The 26,228-nt window shown below is 27.1% G+C and overlaps 1 protein-coding gene across 1 annotated transcript in view; it reads right to left on the reverse strand.

Annotated features, from left to right (window-relative positions):
- The window catches only part of LOC107446820 (glutamate receptor ionotropic, kainate 2), a 144,985-nt gene that overhangs the window by 49,070 nt on the left and 69,687 nt on the right, over positions 1-26,228 (reverse strand). Inside the window, exon 2 of the mRNA XM_021144471.4 lies at positions 2,492-2,647. Coding sequence (XP_021000130.3) covers positions 2,492-2,647 — 156 coding nt within the window. The remainder of the gene's footprint in view (positions 1-2,491; positions 2,648-26,228) is intronic.

Here is a 26,228-nt window from a genome sequence, read left to right on the forward strand (position 1 = left end):
AAAATACTCTGCGCTCCACTTTACCCCCTTGCAAAAATGCAGCTACTCTACAGAGTTGAAATAAGGCGTGTCAAATGAGAAAATCTTCATTTATAAACTGAACATGAATTATTTTTGAAATTCCTATTTAATCGAAAGTTTTTTAAATTTTAGGTGTTTTTTCGTGAGATTTTCTTGCTTTATCTGCTTAAAATGATGATTATTTATCCATTTATGCAAGAAATTTTATTTGTCTGACTCGAAATCTCTATTTCATGGGCTTACGTTTGAGCTGATGGTGTTGAAAATAATAAAAAGAAGAGAGAGACTGAGTCTGAGGTTGCTAGATGTTGTTGTTTCTAATGTCACTTGCCATTATCAACAAGCCTGCTTAGTGAATCCAAGCTAATTTAAGGCAAAGGGTGCGTTTCTTGTCTGCCAATGGCACCAACTACGACCAAGAATGAGGCTTCAGTCACACATTCGTCACAGACTGTTTATAGGGCAGTCCCATTCATGCATATGTTCATCAATACTAAATTCGTAATTTTGACCTGAACCAGGGAACGATTAATCCCCAATTCAGCACCCCAAGAGGTATAATTTGCTATGAGACCTGACAGATTTACAGTGCACCTGTCACCATTTACTGTACATAAATTCGTTGGCCAGTGGGATCGAACTCACGACCTCTTGGACCGAACACCTTACCAATCGTCATCTCAGCCCATGTTACTAGATAAAAATGTGATTTTGCTAGATAAAAATCTTCATATTCATATTGAAATTATTAGAAGAAAGAGGATTAATTCAAGAGAGATTAAAAAAAAACTTTTATAATGATGAAAGTTTCGTTAATGAGTACAAATACTTCTTGTTTATTTATTTTTTATTCAGACACTCTAAATTCTTAAATTTAAATTTTCTCTGGAATGCAGTTGATTATTTCACATATCCAGGTAATGATTCATATCTCTGCGTTTAAAATCTAAAAGAGATATTTTTGAATAAAATGATTGCAATAATATATTTTATCCACAAAAAAGTTTTTTGTGAGAAATTTTTTATTTCAAAGGAAAACAAGTAATGATGAAGCAATCACGGATTTTATTGTGCATAGCGCGCCAGGGGTGGAACTTCCAAGTTTATTGATAAATTTTTAATTCTGCTCCCTGGGTTGCCTGTACATGGTAAGCATACACGCGTCATCAATTAAATTATTGAGTGTTTATCGAATAGCCATCAAATTAAATCAAATTTTTATTATTTATTTCACAGTTTTCAATTATTCTAGATTTTACAGTCTGCCCTGATCTGGATGGGGTTTATCAATCACATTTTTATGCAGAATAATTAAAATAGATTATGAAAAAAAAATACTAAATAAATAAACTAACACACAATGTTTAGATACATGTAAAAAAATATTATTTCCATTCATTTCTTTTAATCAACTTGATCGACAATAACTGGTATTTTGAGATCCCTATTCGGGACTCTTTTTCAAAATTTCCATACCCCTAATTTAAATTATTCGCATGCAATAATTCAAAAACCTGTCATTATTATTTCAGAATGCTCTGACTACATTTATTATAAAATGTGTATATTTATTTCAAATTATTTTAAATTATATTGGAAGGGACATAGATCAAATCTAGAAAAAAATACCAATATAGAACTATCTAAAGTCCAAGATAAACGTCAAAGTAAAAGCATAATTTAATAATTAATTAGCAGCCTTTAACGTCTTGTTTTCCTTATACAAAGAACACTTGACTTCACGGCTTCACTTCGATCATTATGTGAACGGCTAAAGTTCTCTCTCTATGTACAGATTATTTTCTATTTAAAGATTTATTTTACTTTAAAAACATCATTAACATAAGGAAATCAAATTTAAATAATAAAATAAATAAATAAAATTTTAAGCACGAAGTATATAAAAGTAATTTGGAAACATTCATAATACTCTATGTCGAAAAATATAAATAAACGGTATTACTTGATTAGAAAATCTCATTATTTTCGAAAAGATGCTGAGGGAAATAATGTCCACAAATTTCAAGCGCCCATTCTCAAAACGTGACAGACGTGAACGAGAAAAAAAAGTGATTCGAAACCTAAAGCGTAAAGTTGACAGCAACGAAAAATGGGGAAATAAAAGTGAGAAACAAAAACCCATTCAGTTTTAGTTCATGTCTTGCAAGTTATGAGTATGGGTGCCTATTTTTGATCACTTGAAACAAGTTGACATTTATTGCCATCTGCTTATTTTTGAAACTGATGAAGTTTATTTTAAAAACAATTAATATATTACCGACTCAGTTTCTTGATATTATTTATTTAATGCACATACATGCTTTAAAAGAGTACGTGCTTTAAAAGAGAAAAAAAAACATATCAGAAACTGAAGGGAGTAATCAGGCAGTAAAAAGTAAAAAAACTGCATTGCAACTTATGATAACTAATTCAGACTAGTTTTTTTTCAAACAACTACAGAAATACATACCTGTCTTAAGAGCTCGGAAGCTGTCTTGTGGAGGAACTTGTCTCGTTCTGGCTTGTAATTTTTTTCCGGGAAGATTTAATCCATCCGAATTAATCATTTCTATAGCTTTTCTAAAAGCTAACTCTTGTTGACTTTCATTTGTTTCAAATAGGCCACCTGTAAATAAAACACAATCTTACTTATTTTATTTAAATATAATAACCCATATATACTTAACTGATATGGGTGTGTGAAGTTGGCAAACGTAAGTTTGAATTTTATCTTCAAACGTTTGTTCATTGCAGAAAATCGATAGCCCATGTTAGCCCTCCAAAAGTTTTTGTTAGCCTACCCACCATAAAATATGTTATGACTAGCTATTTCCAACTTCATAACTTTGCCAAAATTGGTTTTGGCCTTAACTGTTTTGGGTGGGTGGGCTAGCGAAAATGTTTGGTGAGCTAACTTGGGCTAACAATTTCAAACAACATGATAACTTTTGGAGGTAAAATTCAAACTTTTGGTTCCTAGGTCAAATAATGGCTAAAATTTGATTTGACCATAAACTCTTATTTTCTGTAGATAGGCTAAGGATTTCCCAAAGTAGGCTTACGTTTAGAAGCAAAATTTTGAATTCTGATGGCCCTAATTCACATATCTAATAAATGTAACAGAAATGTCAGTAAATGTTTGTTTAACTTTAACTGTTATTAAAAAACCTTAATACGTTAGATAAATTAGGGTTAATAACATTTTCAACTGATAAGCGCTTAAGAAGCAAATTACAAAATTGGATTAATAATAATAAGATCTCTATAAGATCACAAAAATTTCGTAGATTTTGACAAAACTGATTCCTGTAAATGCCGCAATAAGCATCTTATTTCATCAGACAGAAAAAAATAATGATAACTTTCCGTGAGTGCATTCTAAGAAATTCTCGTGAAATTTAAAGAGTTCACCATTAATTTATACGGCCAGCTCGTATCTTTAGGACACAAATCTCAATGCCCATAATTGTAACGAACTTCAGAAAAATTTAGTAAGTTGACAATTAATTTATACGATTATTATGTAATGCTTCTTTACATTGTTCAAGGAGCTACACCATTCTTGTTGATGGTTACATCAACATGCTAGAGACAGTCCTGGAACAGATACCAACCGGCACCGAATATTAACTCTCTCTACATTGATGACAATGAAGTGATAAAAATAAGATAGTATTTTTATGGTTATATTATCTATGCTGATTAACTGATATATCTAATTGGAGGCCCAAAACACCCCCAAATCTTCATCCCAATAATTCCCCATTCAAAGTAAAATAATTGTTCCCAACGGACAGTTAGGAGCATGCGAAGAGAACAATGGTTTGGGAATTATACCAAGATAACGCAGCAAAAAATAAAGCTAACAAATAAATAAGTAATCAATATTAAATATGAAAATAATATGACCAAAACGATTCGCCAAAAAGACCGTGAGAATTGGTATAACCATGTAACTGAAACATTTTTGCGGTAAGAAATAAAGAAAAACGACTTATAAATAGATTTTTGTTTTCAATTAAGTCGCGGCGGTGAATTGATGAGTCTTACGTTAGTATTGAAATAAAAAGTTAGCCGTTACATTGATTGTTAAGAAAATAATATGTTTAATATTTGCTTTTTGTAAAATTTTATAAAAAGCCTATAGTTTTATAAAAATTTAAAAAAAGTTTATAAGACCATCAAATTTGATTTAATTTGGTGGTTATTCGTAATATGAGCTAATGGGTTTCCAATAATAACACAATATCGAATCTGTAAAGCTTGGATGAAAAGCGAGAGTCGTAATACGTGTAGTTTTCCTTCAAATAGTAAAAAAATACTTAAAGTCAAATTAAAATTCTTGTTTTGGCTAAAATCTTATTATTTCAAGACAAAATGGCTGCCTTTAAAAGAAATTATTACACTTTTAAAAAAGCGTATGTTTTTAGGCATATGCTTTTCTATGTATGAATTTCTTTTTTAATGCACAGACACCAACTCAATATTTTTGTCGACATTACAATGAAATCATTAAATTGATGTCAGTAATATTTATAAAAGCTTACAAAAACGTTAATTATATAGTTTTAATTTTGGCTGCAGGATATTTCTAATAAATTTAAAACTTTCTTGCACATTAAAAACGTTTCATATTTATACACTATAAACACATTTGATGATATTTTTGGAACATCAATGATTCAAGAGTGAATTTATGCGGATAGAGATATGAATCTAACAATGACTAAGTGAAATATCATTAATAATCAATCACCATTCCTTTCTCTTTCATAACCATTTCAGAAAAATTTATTTTGCTTCTCAATATAGAGTTACACATATTTCACACATAAACTTCAATTGTCTCAGATTTGTATATTTGACCTTCAAGTATGGGAAAGTAGTCACATTTCTATAAAATAGGGGATTAACAGATCAAACAGGAGAGAGGTCTAAATTTTGATCTCCTTAATACTAATTCCACTTTCAGTTTTTCTTCGTAATTTTAATTCAAGAATATTTCAAGTTCAAAAATATCGTATTTTTAAATTTTTATTCCACAAGAACTAATCAACAGATTCCTTTCAAATTCTTCAAAATAAGGGTATTTATAATTTAAGGGACACGAATAAAATGCTTTGGTCAATGAAAAAATTATTTTGTAGAGAGAAAATACATTTTTGAGTACGATTTTGATATTTTAAACATCATTTTCACAAATTATTTAACATTTAAAGGTAAAGACTTCGAATCATTAAGTTACTACATGAAAATCTAAAAATTACATTTAGTTATTCAAGGTGCTTGCTTTTTATTTTTGCACGCAACACACTGCATTACCTTAACTCATATTTTATAAATCATTTGTAACCCGTTGCATTTAACAACTTATATACACTTTAACTGGAATGTGATAAATTCGGTGAGTAATAATGATTACTAGTAATTATTCTCAGATAGTAAGTGACTTTAGAATATCTGCTGAGTAAACCACTGAGAAAGCTTAATTAATCCTTCCTCTAAATTGCATATTCACTTATGATAAACCGTATTTACTAGCTTATTGCAATCAACGTGTAACTCCTTTACCATTTATTAAATCCACCATTTATTATTCACACAGTACTTATCAAGTAAGATTACATACAGTGTAGTATCTTTATGTAATGTTTTACATTCTTTCATACATTCTTTGAAACTAAAAAAGTCGATGATAAATCAATAGAAATTTATTGAAAAGTAAGCAGCTAAGAATGCGCTCATCGATGAAGCTTGAAGGTTAAAAAATTTTCAGTTATATTTCTATTAAAACAGAATTGATTGCCAATAGTATCGTTATGTAATGTATTCACACAGTATTATTTCCACAGTACTTATCAAGTAAGATTACACACAGTGTAGTATCTTTATGTTATGTTTTACATTCTTTCGTAAATTCTTTGAAACTAAAAAAAAGGATGATAAATCAATATAAATTTATTGAAAAGTAAGCAGCTAAGAATGTGCTCATCGATGAAGCTTGAAGGTTAAAAAATTTTCAGTTATATTTCTATTAAAACAGAATTGATTGCCAATAGTATCTTTATGTAATGTATTCACACAGTATTATTCCCACAGTACTTATCAAGTAAGATTACACACAGTGTAGTATCTTTATGTTATGTTTTACATTCTTTCGTAAATTCTTTGAAACTAAAAAAGTAGATGATAAATCAATATAAATTTATTGAAAAGTAAGCAGCTAGAAATGCACTCATCGATGAAGCTTGAAGGTTAAAAATGCTTCAGTTCTATTGCTATCAAAACAGAATTGATTGAAAATAAATAAATAATGCATAAATGCATTAAATCATTTGAGGAGACTTTTTATCAAGTGATTTCTAACTTAATTTTAAAAGAGATTTTGTTAAATTTTTAAAGTTCATATTTATAACAAAATAAACGGTAAATAAAATTATACAATGCGAGTAGAATGAAATAAATTGAGATACAAAATAGAGAATGGTGAAGTAATTTTTTCATTTAATTTTCATCTGCAACTTGAAATCTGAGATTTTTCTTTATATCCGATATCTATTAAATATCTGGTCTTAAAATAGGAGGGACAGCGTCCACAATTTGGAGACTGTTAAGCCTTAGTTTAATCAGGAGACTGCACTGTAAAAAATTCAGGTTCAAATTACGGAATAAAGTACCGGAACTTCAGGTACATCATCCGAAAAATATTATATCATAATTTTACAGTAATATTTATTACATTAAAGTGACTTGAAAATATTACTGTAATTATTACTGTAAAAGCTAAGATATCTCAGATTTTTTCTTCCTCCATAACATGTTCCTGAAAAAAAAACGAATTTTATGATAAAAAAATACCGGAACCCTGAGAGACGACGCTTTTTTTACGCTAATTTAATCCGGAACTTTTTACAGTATAGTCGGAATGATTTTAACATTACTATTACCGAACTAAAAATTTTTTCAGCCATGTATAAAACCTATATATCTAAAACTCATTTAAGTTCGGAATTTTCCCAAGCAAACTCCTGAAACACTGCACTTTCTGAAAAATCAGTTTACAATCTAAGTAATGCTAATAAACTACTAAATTGCTTGTTTTATACATCATATTTGCCAAATATTTGAAAAAACTTTTTTTCTTTCATTTTATTTATGTTTGTTGAATTTCCCCTTGCTTTTTCCTACCTCAATGAAATAGCCCTAAAAATAAAGGTATTTTTGAGTAATAAATATTTATATACAGTGTCAGAAATAATGTCGTTAATTGAAGCATGGAACCTTACAAATTTGTTGTGACCTTAATATGGCACTGTATTGAAAGATATTATAATTTTCTTAAATTTGCTTATAGGATAATATGGTTCAACTAGAACGAAATATGATTATGTTAATTCATATAAATGTTGCAGCCCACATTATGATTTTAGGAAGAAATATTATAGTTCAATATTGAGCACATTTTTCCTAGAGTTGTTAAATTTGATTTCTGTCTTAAAAATGTGGAAATAATATTATAGAGTTCATTGAAAACTGGCTTATTTTAACTTAAACCAATTACGCCGTATTTTTAATATGCCGCAAAGCAAAAAAAACTCCTAATGTAAAAGTGGTTATATTTTTTAACTAAATGAATATTTTCTTCTGTTAGCAACTACTTGATTTTGAAAGGAACAAAAACATTTGTTAATTGGAAATCAGTTCTGTTTCAGATAAGAAGAATTCGCGTGACATATATTTCACATTTGGTCAACATGTATTTAAATAGTTTCGTTGGCACTTGCTTGTTATTTGCAATTGAACAGTTTTAATAGAGTTTAAAATGGCGTTTTTTGCTTAAACAAGCAATTCAATTATTTCGTAGATCACAATCTTATTTTGCATTCTAACAACATTTCAACTTTGAAAATGTTCCTTTATTTTTTATTATTTTTATTCTATTCTTCATTCAAATAATTACAAGCAATACAATCAGAATGCATGTTTTTTTCAGTGAAAAGTACCATTAAAAAGTTCTGAACAGTCTTAACTTCATATAACTGGCGTTCCAATAAAGGAAAGTTTATTTCACTTTTATTTAAATTACATTACGATTAGCTATTTCAATGTTTTTTTTTCAGTTTTTACATTGAAAGCAGATGCAAAGTTAACTGTATCCTATAAGAAAAAGTTTCATCGACGTTGTAACGATATTCAGTCCTCGTCCCTGAAATGGGTTACGCTTGACGTCTACTTGTATCTCTAAAGAATTTAAATATCTCTTCTGACTGAAACCATACCGGTTACTTATTCCGTTTGTCTTGGCTTCTTTCCAGTGTTTTTATATCTTCGCAATCCATCCCTACTAACTTGGAAATAGGCATCGCTTCTGAATAGTAAATCCTTGCAGTATTCGATAAAAACATTTGAAATCGGGACGCCACAAAATATTCAATTTTTTTTATCTCTTTCTCATCGCAGTACGTGAAAGATATTCTTTTGTGCTTGTTTAGTTTAAAAAGAGCGATCGGATGCTGAATTTACAATTGTTTGTAGTTGCTTACTGCGAAAGTGTACGCGATAGTAATAAAATACTACTTTTTTCTGAAGTATTTGATTTGACGGAAACATTCCTAACAGTTTCACTTTTTTTTTTAAAGCGAGTTAAAGAGATGGTTCCTTTTTCCGAGACTTGAAATCCATGACTTGAAACACGGATTTATTCTTTCTTTCATTTACTCTTTGTATATGAATGAAACGCACACAGATAAAAGAGTATAGTCAAATTTACCAGAATAGGATAAAATTTAACATGTTTATAGCTTTATGGGAACACCAAAAAGCACGGTAGCTTTTGCAGAAGCACTTTGTAAATGATTTTGGTAAAATTAACAATAATATATTTTAATATTATTTGCAATAAAATAGCGGAAGTGTGTAAAATTTTGATAATTTTTTCATGATACCTAAGAGCATGGCACGAAAGCCATTTATTCGGTTAACTTTACTTTTTAGTTTTGAATTTTTAAATATGGTAATAAGAAACCTTATTTCGAAAACCAAAATTTCTTGTGAACCAATACCATATGAATGGTTTAAATACCGTATATTTTGTTTTTATTACCAGAATTATATTTTTTATTTTCAAAAAAGGTTTTACAATAAAGTATGGTCATTTCAACGAAAAAAAATTTTCTCCGTGCATTTATTATAATCTGAATTTAGGATAGAACTCTCTAGAATTAGTACAAAACCAACCAGAACTGTTATTGAATCTTCTAAAATTAATGTAAAAATATAAGTCTGAAATGAAATAGTATTAACAATAATGTAGTAAAGTAAAATATCTAACATTTTTCTGAAAAGTTTTCTATTCAGTTATTAATTATCATATTTTATCTATTGAGCGTTTCCCTTAATTTCGAATTGCCTATTCAAACTGAAACATAATCATCTTCAAAAACTGCTATGAAATCGCAAATCAACTTGAATTAGTTCCAATTGATTCTACAATCCGCTTAAGTAATTGATTTCAAAATTAAAATTCAATCGTAAAAATTAATTTAAAATTTTCTTACAAAAAAAAATTCGAATATTAATATGAATCTATTAAGAAGAAAAAGTTAAAAAAAAAAGTTTAAATTCACATAGAATGAACATAGTGGTGTTCTAAAAATCCGACCAATGAATTCAAGGGATCATTAAAAGGCATCAGTTTCCGGAAAAAACAGACCATAGAACAAGAGGTCGTCGCAAACTACGTTGTAGGGGTAAAAATCAAGAAATGTCAATACAGGCTCTGACATCACGCTGGTAAACAACTACAAAATGCTTATTATCAGATGTGTTCAAAATAGCACCTGTGGACGTCACTGCAGTCTACAAAGGCGTAGACGTCCAAATATGCATGTGCCTTAGAGGTCATTCAATATGACGCGTCCAATCCACTTTCCATAGAACAGAGGTAACTGTGAGCCTGGAGAGATTAAAAAATGAGAAGCATGGTATAGGACACTTAATTTATGTAGGACAAACCTTAACTGACGCTTGTCTTTCGTCTCCTCTAGATTCCATGTGATTTCCTTTCAATGTGATTTGTGACTGCATGTTTTATGTTAAGTTTTCATTTCATTTATGTTCAAGTTTATAATTTTCATCATTTGTTGGCTAAACTTTCGAAAATCTTACATAAAAGTTTAAATTAGATTATTTGAATAATATAAAAATCATGATAAGAATTAACCTGTATTCGTAACCATTTATTTCTGGAAAATTGTCTAGAATTAATATTGAAACTTATTGTGTAGGATTTATGCGTTTTTAAGCACCAGCTGTTATTGATTAAATTTGTCTCGTTTATATACAATGGAGTGAAAATTAGTTAACTCGTTCACCCAAACATTATGAAAATTGGTCATTAATTATATAACACTTTAAAAAAATAGTCTTATTATATAATAGAATATATATTCTAAAATAATATCACATATACGATTAATACCTATTGATATAATATTACTATTCAGGGAATAAATAACTTATAACAAAACATAAGTACAAACTTTGTATATTATTCATTTGTGTAAAATCCATCAATAACCTATTTGTGAAATTTTAATAACACTCACTCGCTGAGAAAAAAAAGTATAGTTAAAGCTATGGAATATGGTTACATATTCCGTGTTTCTGACTATATGAGAATACCAAAAAACTCAGTAATTTTTACCGAAGCACTTTGGTAATGATTTTGGTAAAATTAACAATAGAATATTGTTAATTTTATTAAAAAAAACATTCATTTTTTAAAATTTATATTTTAGTTTTGTATTTTTTTGCCAAATGTGTGATAAAAAGAAATATAATTTTGAAAACCAGAATTTCAGGTAAACAGTTAAGATATGAGAGGAAAAATTTCCAATCGGATGTTTTGAATTGCGTAAATTTCTGATTTATTACAATAATTGTGTTTTTTTCTTCTTTTTTCATTTTTACCAAAAATGTCTTAATTGGTAAGGTAATTTTTAAAAAATTTTTTGATCTTCGTGTAGATATGAAATTAGTGTATTACTCATTGGTATACATTTAATGTATCAGCCACTAAAAGTATGCAGTAAAGCATTCTTGCTACAGCCCGTTATAGGGCAAGGGGTCATGGAGGATAAGGATGCATAATTCCGTGAACAACGGCATGATTGTGGCAGTGTGGTCATCACTACGCATAGACCGCCTTTACTTCACAGACAAGCTGGTACCCATCGATCTGATCTGGGTTGACTGTAAGCCGCCACTAGGGATTGAAACCCAGTTCTTCACAATAACAGCTCAGTTTCTTAAACACTGAGTTGTTGAAGCTATAATGTACTATTCATTAGTAAACCTAAATATTTTTTTTATGAAAAAAGAATAGCCCATCGTAAATATATTTTGATATTTTCATTACATAATGTTAAACTTTCTCAGTCACCAAACCATAATATCTTTATAAGGAAAACAAAAATTATTAGTCTCTTTGCTGAAGATTTATCAAAACAAATTACCCATATATACATCAAAATTCAATGGGTAAAAATTTACACTGGCCACAATATACAACTGATGTGTTTAGTAGCAAGAAAAAACTTGCGCCTTGATACAAAACTACTTATTTTGTTGGCTTGTTACATCTGGAATTTATGTGCAGTAACTCCCCTTCATGGGAGTGTGGAAACTCGATTTATTATGTTCACTTCATGTCTTTCTTTGTAATACGCCCATTCATTTTTTTTCCATCTCTTTGAGACTTTTCGCCCCAACGCCATTTGACGATATGTTTCCTTTCGTTTTGTAAAAGAAAACTACTATTTGGACAATTTCTACAGTTATTGATTAATTAAAAGTTTTCAGCTGAGAAAGTTATTAATCAAGATCAACGCTTTTACGCTTCTGATTATTTTTAAGACAGTTCAAAAGTTAATAACATTTATTTGTTGAGAAATGAGATTTGTCTTCTTTTTAGTATATATATATATATATATATATATATATATATATATATATATATATATATATATATATATATATATATATATATATATATATATATATATATATATATATATATATATATATATATATATATATATATATATATATATATATATATATATATATATATATATATATATTTTAAATTTAAACTCACTTTCAAAAAAATCTGGTTTAAAGCTACCAGAATATTGAAGCACCAAAAGGCTCGGCAATTTTCACTGAACACCTTTGGTACTCATTTTGGTAAAATTAACAATAAAATATTGTTTTATAATGTGTGATAAATAAGGTAATTGAAGTGAAATTTATTAATTGTATTACGATGCTTAAGAGTGTTATATAAAAACATTTTCGTTTTTATTCGGTTAAATTTACTTCTCCGTTTCGAATTTTTTTACTAAATGTGTTGTAAAAAGAACTATAATTTTGAAAGCAAGAATTTACAATAAACCATTACCATATGAACGGAAAAATTATTAAATGAATGGTTTAAATATAGTATATTTTGGTTTTATAATACGGCATATGGTTTCTTTTACCAGAAAAACCAATACCGTCATGTGGGGCTACGTTGTGCCGGATTTCGCAGTTTTTTCATGCAGTTTGACATGTAAAAAATATGTTAATTCAAACTTTAGTAAAATTTATCGATATTATATTCATAACTGGACTCAGACGAATGAATTTGATCAATATTGGCAGTATTTGTATGTAATATTTACAAATAATAAATCAAAATATACTTTGCACAAAGTAGCCCCCAAGTGGGACTGCTTTGTGCAGCGATAAGAATTCAGTTTAATAATCATGTTTTTAGTAAAATATTGATATAAAATTGTTAAAAAAGTTAATTGTTGACATTTCTAAAAGCGAAAACATCAAAATATGTAAAGATATTAGCTTTTAAATAATTTTCAGCGTTAAAAAAATTTTTTTTATAAAGAGTTTTTTCCTAATAAGAATGTTTATTTCAAAACATTTGAGTTTAAGAAAAAGGAAACCATCTACATTTTTGAACATTGAAATAGATGAAATTGCTAAAATAATAATTATTACATATTTATTAACATTTATAATATTGATAAATTTGAACATAACATGCTAGAATGAACATGACAGAATTTGCTCTTCAGTTTCTGACAAAATAACCAGATGTCCTATAAAATAAATTTTTATGTGTTAAATCGTTTGATTAATTCATTGAAAAATCTTTGTAGAAGAAAAATAATAGTTTACTAGCACGTTTCACGCGTTTCTTGTGAATTTTATTAGAGATAGTATTTCTGTGGACTTAGTACTTCCGAGAAGCTTCTGCAATCGACATACCACCAGCAACTGCATGCAAATATTATTGCAGCTCTTCTAAAGTGTAATCACGGTAGCTTCTCGTTCCAGGTATTTTTTTTGTAACGTTTGACCATTTTCTGTCGGAAAAAAAACGAATGAAACTTCGCACAAAGTAGCCCCACAATGCATTTTTTTTTTCATTTTCCGTTTATTTGTCATTAATTTTCAAAATTTTTTAGCGCAAACATGATATAATTGTTTATTAATATATAAATAAGAAAATTTGCACTTACGACAATTGTTTTATCAACGTCTTTGCATTTCACAGTTAAAGTTTCCACGCTCACTTTTCGACGACTGACGTTCTCGGAAAGTTGTTGATATTGGATAAGCAAAACACACTCTGAGATTGTTTCAAATTTCGAAAAAATGTTTGTAGTAATAGAGGAAACTTCTATCTTCAAGTTCCACACATTTTTAACGTGAAAAAAGCATAATACTGAACAGCAGCACTTGAAAAGTGCCAAATTCGAATTTGCACAAAGTAGTCCCACATGACGGTAGCATAAATTGAGGTAATTTTACCGATTTTTCGTTTCTCCGTGTTAGTCACATTCAATAAAATAGGGGAGTAAAGTTATTCAAATATAAAGAAAAATCAATTCTGGGAAAAGTTAATTACAGTGAGTTAAACTCTTATAACTGTTATACTAAATTTTCTGAACTGTAATATAACCTATAAAGCATCATTGATGCTGTTTTTATCATAAAACAGAACTTTACATAAAAAAAAATCCCACAATAACTACCATTATCAGCTTCAAAAATTTTTTCATTTTTTTCATTTTTGATACTGGAGATAGAATTACTGGAGATTATTTAATTTCTTAGGAAAGTGTCAATCCTTTTTTAGGAAAGTGTTAAATATATTTGTCATGTACGTGCTACTAATAGTTGTATTTCAAGAAGCTATAAGTTTCATTTTATTGCTAAAATCCACACTTTTCTTTTCTTTTTCTGGATAAAATTGTGGAAAAAAATACTTGCATTTTGGGTGCATTATCCGTAAAATTCTTTGCACCCCAAAATCCAATTCTTTATACCGTATATTTTACAATGACAATTAATTAACTGAAGTGATTCAGATATTTTACAATAAATATTACTGTAAATATTACGGTATATCAGATTTTTTTCAGTAAAAATATATGTACGGTAAAAAAGGGTGCCTTTACTGATTATTTACTTATTATTTATTATATCACATTTCTTATTCACGTTATTATGCTTAAAATACCTATAGATAACCGATTTGAATTGTAAAAAATGCTACTAATCAACTAAATGATCTTACTTTAAAGGAAATTAATGATTTTGCAAAATGAAACAAAAATAAAAGCGAAAAGTAATGTTCGTGATTGGTAAAGTTTAATGGAGTTTCCTGAAAATATACTATTCAAATCTTCTAAAAATACAAATAAGCACTGAAAAATTGCTTACTGGAGGTAAGAATAAGATTTATTTTTTAACTTCAAATGAAAGATTTAGCTGCAAAAGCTATCATTGAAGCATCTTGAATTCTTGTAGAAATACTCTCCACAAAAGTTTCGGTTTTGGGCATCAAAGATGCTGTGCTTCGTCGAAAGGATTTCGACGTGCAGCTTTCAATTTAAGGGCTCGAGGATGAATGAATAATATATAAGGAGCTGGATTTCGAATCTAAATAAGCATCGAAAAAAGTTGCTATAGAAATACTGAAGAAAGTTTCGGGAACTAACTCACTCAAGCAATTTTTCTGCTTTTAATTTTATCAGTTAGGAGTTCATAAACTCGGTATCAATGAAAATCGAATAATAAATGGAATATTGATTGTCATTGATTAAATTCTAAATAATTTCCTTCAACCATTTCAGTTTGAAACTCAGAAACTTTGAAACATTTTCTTTTAACTCAGGTTGTTCAATATTTCATTATGAAATTACTGTAAAATATCCAGGAGCAGTCTGTCCATGCAATTAACCATAAAGTTTACGGTTAGAAGCATTTTTATTACCTTTACGGATTTTAAAGCGTTTACAGCTGGCACAGTAATAAGACCGTGAATATAAAACTGTATGGTTTTGTAACCATTTACAATTTGCATAGTTTTGAAACATAAAAATAAAATTTAAACGGACGTTGGTGAACTGCATATGTTGCGACAGTTATGCGTAAATAACAGTGTCGTATTGTAAGAATTTAGGGTCACCGATAGATGAATACGGGACACTAGAAACTTTTTATGTCTTAAAAGAATGGAAGTAATACATTTACCACTCCTGTTCAGTCGATCATGAGATTGACCGATTAGCTCGGAACAAACTGGCTACATAAGGTGAACCTAGTTGTTAACCGTATTATGTAAAAACAGTCAATAAACATTTTTTCTCCGATCTAACAGTTTAAATATAATCTTTTTTATCGTTATATGACTTTTTTTGATTGAATATAGTAAAATAACAAATAAATTGCAATTTAACCATTTTTACCGAAAAATTTCTATCAGTGCAAATTTACTAGATCACAGTAGTTTACTTAAACGACCGTGAAAAAAAGTAACGTACTGTTAATTATTTTTACAAATATAAATACTAGTAATGATAATAATATTAATAATGAAATTAATGAACTTTTTAAATTTGACCTTGTTATTTCATAATGAGTGCAAATTGTTCGAAAATATTTCAGACAAACATAATTTTATTTACATAAAACTGTTTTTTACTAGATTTTCTTTCTCTATTTATAATCTAAGATCTGTTTCCTAGCAGTTAACCGATGCTGTTTCTCAATCAACGAAAATAAATATTATCTAAAATTAAAAACCGGTTATCCATTTATTGAAATATTGGACTTTCTTTTCACTTTTAAGTACAGACAAATATCGATTTCATTTTTAACAATGTGTGAGCACGTATTAACAATTTTCTTGTCTGTTTTAACAATGGAAAGATTAATGGAAAGTTGCGGGGAGGCATCCGCTCCAGTAATCTCATGAACTGATATAAATCTCGTTGAATTTTCCGTTGATCTCTACGGATTATTTCCTGCTCATGGGTAATTAATAACTATTACTTTTCCAAACTAGTTTGTTTGCTTTGCAAGTATATTTATGGTGAAATTATCTTATACAGAAATGTTTCTACTGGTGCGTAATTGTTAGTATAAATGCTAATTTCTACTGTTATTAACTGAATTGTAGTAGCAATAAAATAATAAATTTTTTTAATTCAGATTATTATAAGACTTATATTTGTTTTAATCTCAAACATCACATACTAATGAAATAGCTCTGAAATGAAAAAAAAAATGAAAAAAAAAAAACTATAATAAATTATGAATAAAGATAAACGTAAACTGTGTAAAATGGAATGTATTAAAAATTATTACTCACTTAGATATAATGATTTTTGATTAAAAATATCGTTCTTAATAAGCAAGTTTATTTCAGCACTGAGAAAATTTTAAAAAATCAACTGAAAAAAAAGCAAATACCAGATGCCAAACAAAAAGTTTTAAAAAAATATTGAAACATCATCACTCATTTTGGTATGATATTTTTTCAATTATAAATATCTTTCTGAATGAACAAGTTTATTTCCTTTTTGAAATAAAATTGAAAGTGTAATAACACTGGTAAAATTAGAAATAATAATAATAAATGGCTGTAGAAGAAATATAAACGTAAACTATGTAAAACGGAAATTTAGGTATGTCATTTTTCTAATTAATATCGTTCTTAATAAACAATTTTACTTCATTTATGACATAAATTTGAAAATGAAATATAACTAAATAATGAAAAGAAAATAATAAATTACTGAATCAGGAAGACTAAAGTAAACTATCTAAAAACAGAATGTATCAAAAATTATTACTCATTCAGATATAATGACATTGTTGATTAAAAATATCCTTAACGAACAAATTTATTTTATATTATTTATTCTCTTAGATTTGAAATATATATTCAGAGATGATTGATTTTTGACATAACTAAATTATAACAATTATTCAGTTTGGGGAAAATTTTGAATTTTCATAATTTTCTTACTGCATTAATATAAAATTTATTATAATATTTGGTGAATGAAAATTACGATTATAAATGTTATTTACATACTCAGGCACTTTTTGATGTCAAAAATCTTTGAAAAAAAACAAAAATCTAATAGAAATATCATAGGTAAAAAAAGAGCAATGATTAAAAAAAGAACTGCTGGTTGCAGCAATAGTTATATATAACATTTAAACATTTACTGTTACATTTTGAGTTTTTCTTTGATTAAATTTCGAATGTGTTTAAAATCTTTTGGTGTTGCATTATGATTTGATAAACCTTCGTTGTACGATTATGGAAATTTCCATCATAACATTTTGTGAACAAAAATTGTACTCTAAACAGATGTATTGTAAATTGGTTGTTCATTAATTCGTAGTAGGGAACGTAGCTGTCTCAAGAAATCAAATGTGACAATCATTATAATGGGTTTGAACATGTCATTCCACTGTTTGTTACGGTTAGAAGAAACGTGCGATTTCTTGAATGTCTTTATAACAAATCTGAAATGCTTTTGCTAACAAAAATAAAGAGAAAATATGCTTTTTCTTCTATTGTTTTTTGTGCAATTTATATCGAAGAACGAAGCAAACTTTCCAAAACCACGTGACAGAAATTTAGATCACTACGCAGTCGTTTTACTTTGTATATATGACGATTTTTTTTTACTATATGTTTATTTTATATTATTTTTAGAGAAATATAAATAGAAGAAAGATGCATAGAAAATTATTTGGACCAGCTAGAGGGTGGTGACCTATCAAAGGATAGCTATCAGATGAAAATTCTGACTGCAAGTACAGCAAAGCAGTTGATATTATAAGAGTATTGCAAGATGAGGAATAATAATTGTTTGTTCTAATTTTCAGCGAAATTAAAAATGATACAAAGATATATTATCCTTTTATTTGTTTTGTACTGAGCTAAGCATGTAAATTTGTACGATGATGGATATTTTCATCATAATGTTTTTTAATTATTTTATAATATAAATTTATGCTAGGATTTTTTAAACATGTTTCCTTTAATCTAAAGCATGAATTATTTCACCCTGATTTGTTTCACCAAAAAAGTAAGAGTCACGTAAGGAAGGTTTAAAACTCGTTACGGTATACTGTCAATACAAAAATCTTTAGATATCATTACATATTTTTAACTCAACTATTATAATTAAATTTTAGCGCATGTTTCATGCTATTTTTAAATAATAATTGTGATAAAGTTAAAATTGATTCAACGCATATATTATTATTGTTTCCTTTTTTATCGTTCAAACGTTTTTGAAAAGACACAATTAAGATTACGTCGGACTTCTGGCAGGATACACATTTGAATGAGAAAATGTATAGGTAGAGGTGTGTTAATATGTTCTTGATGCACATATTTCTTTTTATTTATTCCAAAGAAAAACTTATGAAATTTGTTTATTTCATGTGCTTATTTTAATTTTTGTGTTAAAAGTACCAAACAATATCTTCACGCACAGGATATGGGACAATGACATTGTCAAACGTTAATTTATAATTGTATGTTAGTCTGAGAGCATAATATTTGTTTTAGCGAGTGAATAAGTGAATGACCGTGTGTTAATGACCGTGTGGTGACCTGTGTGGAATGACCTGAAAAAAAGGTAAGCAAACTGAGTACTCATTGTTCTTAGATACTACTGAAACAACTATGCAAATTAAATTTGAATGATTTGAAAATAAAAAGTTTCAAAATAAGTAGAAATTAATAGTCATATTATTATTGAACATTGTTATTTTTTAAACCGTTTATAGCAATAATTTTTATTATTTCATTATCGTCTAACGTCTTTCATTTTATTTTATGCTCTTAATTTTTATTTCGTAATGATTCTGCTACAGTTACGCAATTTCTTATTATGCATTAACAAAACAAATATTTGCATTTTTCGAAATAAAACCTTAATTATTAAATATATATAAATATCAAATTCAATTTAAAGTAAATATTTTTTAATACATAATAATTTTCGAATAAAATTTAAAATATTAAATTTGAAACAAAAATTGACCCTTGACAATGCAAGACCCTTGAAAAAGATATGCAAGACCCTTGAAAAAGATGATCGAGAGCATTATAAATAAAACTTCGCAAACAAATTATTTAAATTTCATTATTTTATTTTTGTGCTTGATTAAATAAAATCAAAGTGAAGTTTTTTTCTCTTAATAAAATCTTCATTAGTTGTGCAATTTTCAAGTTCAGTTAGTCAAGTTCAGTTCATTAGTTGTGCAATTTTAAATTCAGTTGATTAAAAATCATCTAGACAAAATAATTTGTACTCGTTAAGTTTTTATGAGCAAATTCTATGTCTAAAATAATTACTGATGTGAAACTGTTTTTTGAATATTATATCTATCATATTTGAAATATTTCAATTATGTTTAATTTCCTCATAAACACTGCTATCAACATGTCCCTTTGATATTTTTCAGTTTTATTGATTTTTTTTTCTCTCGCCATCATTTTATTTTTATTCAACAACGCTTTTTAACGCTTGATTCTCTGTACATAATCCGTACAAAATTTTTGAAGAGGAAGTGATTGATTGTTCTTATCTACATTATATTTTTTCAAGTCATTTCACATAACTGCAAAAAAAGTATCCATCTAACCGTCATTAAAACATAGTTTTAAAAAATTATCCACTTCGAATATTTATAAACTGTCTTAACTTTCAAGCACCATTAATCTACAGTATACTTTTATTTATTTATTTTTTTGCTTTATATAAAAACGATACTCTTCTGATAAATGTGTTGTTAATAGTGTTAATTTCAAAACAATTTTAAGAACTCAGATATAATTGTATACATTTGGTATTTTATTTTTTTAAGATTGAATTATTTTTTTCACTTTTATCTTGTTATCTTGTTAGTGTTTTGTTATCTTGGGATTTTAATGTACAAAAGTTATTTATTACTGTTTATTAGGGAGAAAGGTGACTAATGCCATTATTATTAGAATTAGAATAAAACTAGCCTGAGGGTTTGATGATGCCTTATAGAGTTCGAATGTACAACTCTTTTTTAAGTCGTAGATGGATGTAAAATCATTTATTTATTTATAATTTTTTAAAGAGATGATTTTAGCATTTGAATAAACTTTTCAAATCATGCTACCCTTTGTTTAAATGTCGCGTTAATAATGTTGTTTACATAACAGTTTAAATAGCTAATGATTACCTTCTTTTGAATAATTAGTTATTAAACTTTCTCATCATTTAGGATTTTTAATGCAGAAGTTTTGTTATTATTTGAAAAGAAAGTAAGTACTGGCTAAAAACAAAAGTTATTTTTAAATAGGAAGTTTATGAAGTTAATGAACTCATACTCAGAATACACAGTGACATGATTCAGTATTAAAAAAATAAATAGGATTTTTTTTTATTACTGAATATTGCAGTTTAATTAAAAATTCGGTGATATTGAACATTTTTGGCGTGGAAAAATTTCTTGAAGTATATTAAAACTGATTGAAATGGTTTGAATGGGATAGGAGCTAGCTTTAAAGTCTTAATTTGTTTATTATTTTTTTTAGAATCGTAATTTAAAGAAATTCTTTTTAAAAAGTGTTATTATTATTAAGACTTTGTGATTATTATTAGGATTGTTTTATTATTATTTAAAATGTATATTAATGAGATTTAAATTTTTGAAACATTGTTTACTGGTTATAGAAAATTTAAGGAAAGTAATTCTATACTTCATTTCAGAAAAACTATTTACGAAAAATCAACAAAGGGAAGAACATGATAACAAGTAAGTACCATACATGAATGTATGGCTTTCAACCCGATTCAGACGCGCAACATCTTCTCTAAGTTGGAGATTGTAAGATGCGAGGCAGGTCAAAATTAGGGAAATATCTTACTCAAAGATGAGTTTAAAGAAAAGTTTAGCTTAAAGAAACTTTAAAACTAGTGTTCGAGCACTTCCATCCATAATCCATCTTTCCACAAAAATCCATCTTTCCTTAAGTACATACACCCAAAATACACTTTTGAACTCTTCATCCAAACGAACATTTCTTACGATCTTCAGTGTCCTCTTGCATATCGTATCTAATATAGTAAAAATCATACATCTATTCACTTCTATAATAACTTCTATAATCAACTCTTATCTTTTCACTTGTTCTGATTTTCCTACACTGTATTTATACTTTGAACATTATATTTTTCTGTATTTTTAGTAATAGTTCTGAATCACCTCAGACAAAGAAAGTGTTGTATTTGGCAAGACTACAAAAGGATTTACTAAAGAATAGTAGTAGGGAGTTGCTCTGAAGTTAGAGACACAAGTGAAATATCTGAATTGTAAATATAAATGTTCATATTTTTATTACAAGTAATTTTAAAGGCATTTTTAAAGCTTAAAATGTTAAAAAAATTACACTTGTCTGTGTCTACTCAGATTTTTATGAATTTCAATTTAATGTATTTTAAAATGAACCCATACAAATTGCTTAGTGGAAAAATAAATATATACCATAACTAAGAAAGGAACGGAAAAAAAGTGGTGCGCCATTTAATATTGACTGACAAAATAATTGGAGAGAAGTATTTTGATCTTTTCTCTTTACTTTTGAATTTTAATAAAAGCACTCCACTTGTCACTCATCATCAGCCATCCCAAAAGTTTTTTAGTTAAAGGGAATAATCTTTTCATTCATCGGATTTTGTCAATTTCAATATTCCTAACTGCGTTCTGGTCGTTATAACATAAGCGACTACAAATTTCTTTAAATGAAGATAAAAAAAATTTCATTACGTCTTTTTCCTTCTATTTTCTTCTTTTTTATATAGAAAAACCACACATCGATCAAATTTAAATATCTATTTAACATTGAGTTCATGCAAAACTAAGGCAAACAACGCGTTAAAGAGCACAAAAATGTTTATAAAATATAGACAGCTGCTTCGGAAGCTCAAAGGGCAACCTTCATTAGATCTCTGTATTTATTGAATTCATAGTCTGGTATAAAAATATTATGGAAAATTTATTATTAATAAATAAATAATTTTATTAAATTGCGTTGCAATCTATTTGATTTCAAGTCAAACACAAATAAAAGAAATCGTTTCGATTTCGAAGAAATTTCGAGGTAATCGCTTTGAATTTGATGGAGATATATTTTTATATAAAAAAGAAGACATTAGAATGACCTTAATTCGATCGGATAAAAACAGCCTTAAGCTATTTCTTGATTTGAAAAATGTCAAATCTTTCAAGAACTTAAAATATATTTTATTTTCAATTGAAAAAAGGATTACGTTTAAGTGCAAATCGAAATAAAGTTTAGGATAAATGTATAATTTCTGCAAGTTCTTATTTTAAATTTTTTTTTTCAAGTTCTAATTCAAATAAAAGAACATCTATCTGTTACATAATTTAAAAGAAATTGATTTACCTTTTTTATGAATTCTAAATACTCTAAAATTTATTACGTTTACTTAACTTTAATACATAAATATTGTTTTACGTGATCAAATGATGTACATTTACTGCCAAACTTTTTTATAGTTGAGCTTTTGCGATGTTGGCTCTTATTTTATGATGAATACCAAGAGTGTAACGAACGACCTGTATTCTGACAACTATATTTTAAAGCATATTTAAAGATTAGAGTAAAAAGTAATAGTAAATAGTAGAGTAGAGGTAGATATAAAATATTAGATTTTTGTCGTAGTAGATATAAAATATTAGATTTTTTATGAACTGCTCATACTATAAAATGATCGATAAATTACAAATAAATAACATTTTACCTGCCTTTAAGTACAATGTAAAATTATAACATTGTTATATTTTTTTTTCGTTTCATTGAAGATAATACTCTTTATAAATAACTAAATTTTTTTTAATGGTTCTAAATAAGCAAATAAAATAAGGAACAAAAATTGAAAATGAAGTATATAAAAATGTTTAACTTGTTATGGAAAAGAATGTCAGAAATTAACTGTACATTACATTGGGTACAATATACATGGAAAAGATATAATGAAATTAAAATATAATGATGATTAAATGAGATATAGTGATCCTTAAAAATTATATATGCCATGCAATATCTAACATACTTTTCCATACATACTTGGCATGGAAAAGAATGTGGTGACAATTCTCTAAGTTCATAATACCATCATTACACATTCTGAAAACGGATTTGAAGTCATGCTTTTTTCCGTTATAAAAATTAGAATACCTTCCATTGATGATCTTATTTAACTTCATTTATATTTAATGTCAAGGATTTAATGAAGTACTCTTTAGAACTTTGCAGAAAGACTGCAGCCATTGTAGTTAAATTTCATTTTAATGTGAAATTGCATGCAATATGATGTATACGAAGCATAATATTAATATATTTAAATGTTAAATGTAACTTAATTAAAATGTTAAAAATTAGTAATTCATTTAAATATTAATACATCATTAAAAAATATCAGTCAATATTACCTTAAAAATTAACATTCCTCATCACTTTAATTCCTAGGTTAATCGTGGTTAGATTAATCATATTATTCTAGGTTGCTCTTAGCTCTAAGCTCTCAGATGTCATCAGCTTGAAGATTCTTGCTATGGAATTTCATTTTAAATAAACTCGGCAGTGTTTCGTACACATTTTTTTCCAGGATTCACTTCCGCTTTCGTGCAAATGTTTTAAGCATAGAAAGTGTGTTCAAAAACAACAGACATGTGAAAATGAATTTCTCGAGATCCAGTTCATCCCCTTTCCCCTTCCCCGAAATTTTTTTTTTTAAAATAAGAGATCGGCATTTTTTTTTAATTTGATAATCCATCACCAGTTAGTTGTAAATGGTTAAAAAATCATATAGTTTGGTATTCATGGTATTTTAAGCATACTAATCGTAAACGGTCTCAGAACCGTAAACGTAAAAAATATTCTTTACCGCAATCTCTATGGTTAAATGGATATATATATATATATATATATATATATATATATATATATATATATATATATATATATATATATATATATATATATATATATATATATATATATATATATATATATATATATATATATATATATATATATATATATATATATATATATATATATATATATATATATATATATATATATATATATATATAATTATAAAAGACAATAATTCAAATTTTTAATAGTCATTTGATGATGTAAAAAAATATCAGCTGATATTTGTAAGAAATTACGAGGTCCTAAAATATTAAACTGACAATATGACTTGGTTATAACAAAATATTTAACTGTTATTAACGATTTAACAGTAGACATAATATTTTCTTCCAAAACAAGCTATCTTACATGAAAAAATAAATTACTAATGTTTTCGGACATTCACCACAGAAATCCGATTATAAAGATTCTGCCATTCTAGTGTTCCATCATCTTAAAAGAGATTTTTTTCTCGTAAAGAAATTGGTTGGATTTTCGCAATACTTTACTTCTTCAATGGCCTTGGACGTGGACCATTCGAGAACGTTCAATTCGAGCATTTCCACGAAGTATTTGCATCTAAAAGATCAAATCAGGTGGTTAGTTCCCCTAATGCACTACAATCTGCTAGGATGTCATTTGTAAAGTAAATCGACGTGCAGCGTTATGATGCTTAGCAGCAATCATGTGTTGCTTGAATGGAATTATTCAAATTATTGAATAAGTAGTTTGAAATTTTTCAGAATGCAATTTCATTTGATTGCTGAATTATGGGTATGGATCTAATATACTACATAATCACTAGATTCACTAGAGATACTTTTTGCTAAGTATATTTTTATTTCTCTCTCCAACGTTTTTTATTTTGCTGAATATTAATTGTTTATATAATATAAAACATGTATTGGACGATTTTTGTAACTTTATGGCAACCTCATAATTAATTTTTTACCAGATATTAATTTTTTTATCGTAATAAATCTAATCATTTTATCAGTATAAATTTAATCATTTTTTAATTAATTATCGGTTTTTTATTATTCTTAATCCTATCATTTATTATTATTAATCTCATCTTTTAATTTTCTAATCATTTATATATATGAATATATATATATATATATATATATATATATATATATATGAATATATATATATATATATATGAATATATATATATATATATATATATATATATATATATATATATATATATATATATATATATATATATATATATATATATATATATATATATATATATATATATATATATATATATATATATATATATATATATATATATATATATATAAAATATGCCACATGTTGCCCATATGCTAAAATATCAAAAAATACTTCTTTCTTTATTTCGATTTCAGAATGTTTGTCAGTAAAAACATAGTGTTTTGTTTTGTGATATGTTAATAAATGTTTTATAGTTGTTGTTAGCAGAGTATATATATGGATTGACTGTACTGTAATATATATTGATTTGATTACCAGGTTAGAGAAACTTCTGTTCAGATTAAATATTTTTCTTAAAGATAAGATAGGGAGCTGAATAAGCGGCAGTCTATCTTGACGACGTTTTACAAAATAATAAAAATAAATTACGTTTTTCCTATACATACATTTTCTATGTAACAAAAACTCAATGATTTAAGACTTGAATACAAATAAATTTAAATTAAATTATGATGCACAAAGAAGTCGAATATTTATCCACTTTCCAAAATAATATAAGTTTGTATCACCAAAAGAGAAAAATTTAAAAAAAATGCTTTTCAACTCATAAAATATTAAAAGTATAAATATCAAGGGAGTTAAATTGTTT

The sequence above is a fragment of the Parasteatoda tepidariorum genome, chromosome 7 (assembly GCF_982258835.1).
Source record: "Parasteatoda tepidariorum strain Cologne lab strain chromosome 7, Ptep-v5.0, whole genome shotgun sequence".
NCBI classification, from domain to species: domain Eukaryota; kingdom Metazoa; phylum Arthropoda; class Arachnida; order Araneae; family Theridiidae; genus Parasteatoda; species Parasteatoda tepidariorum.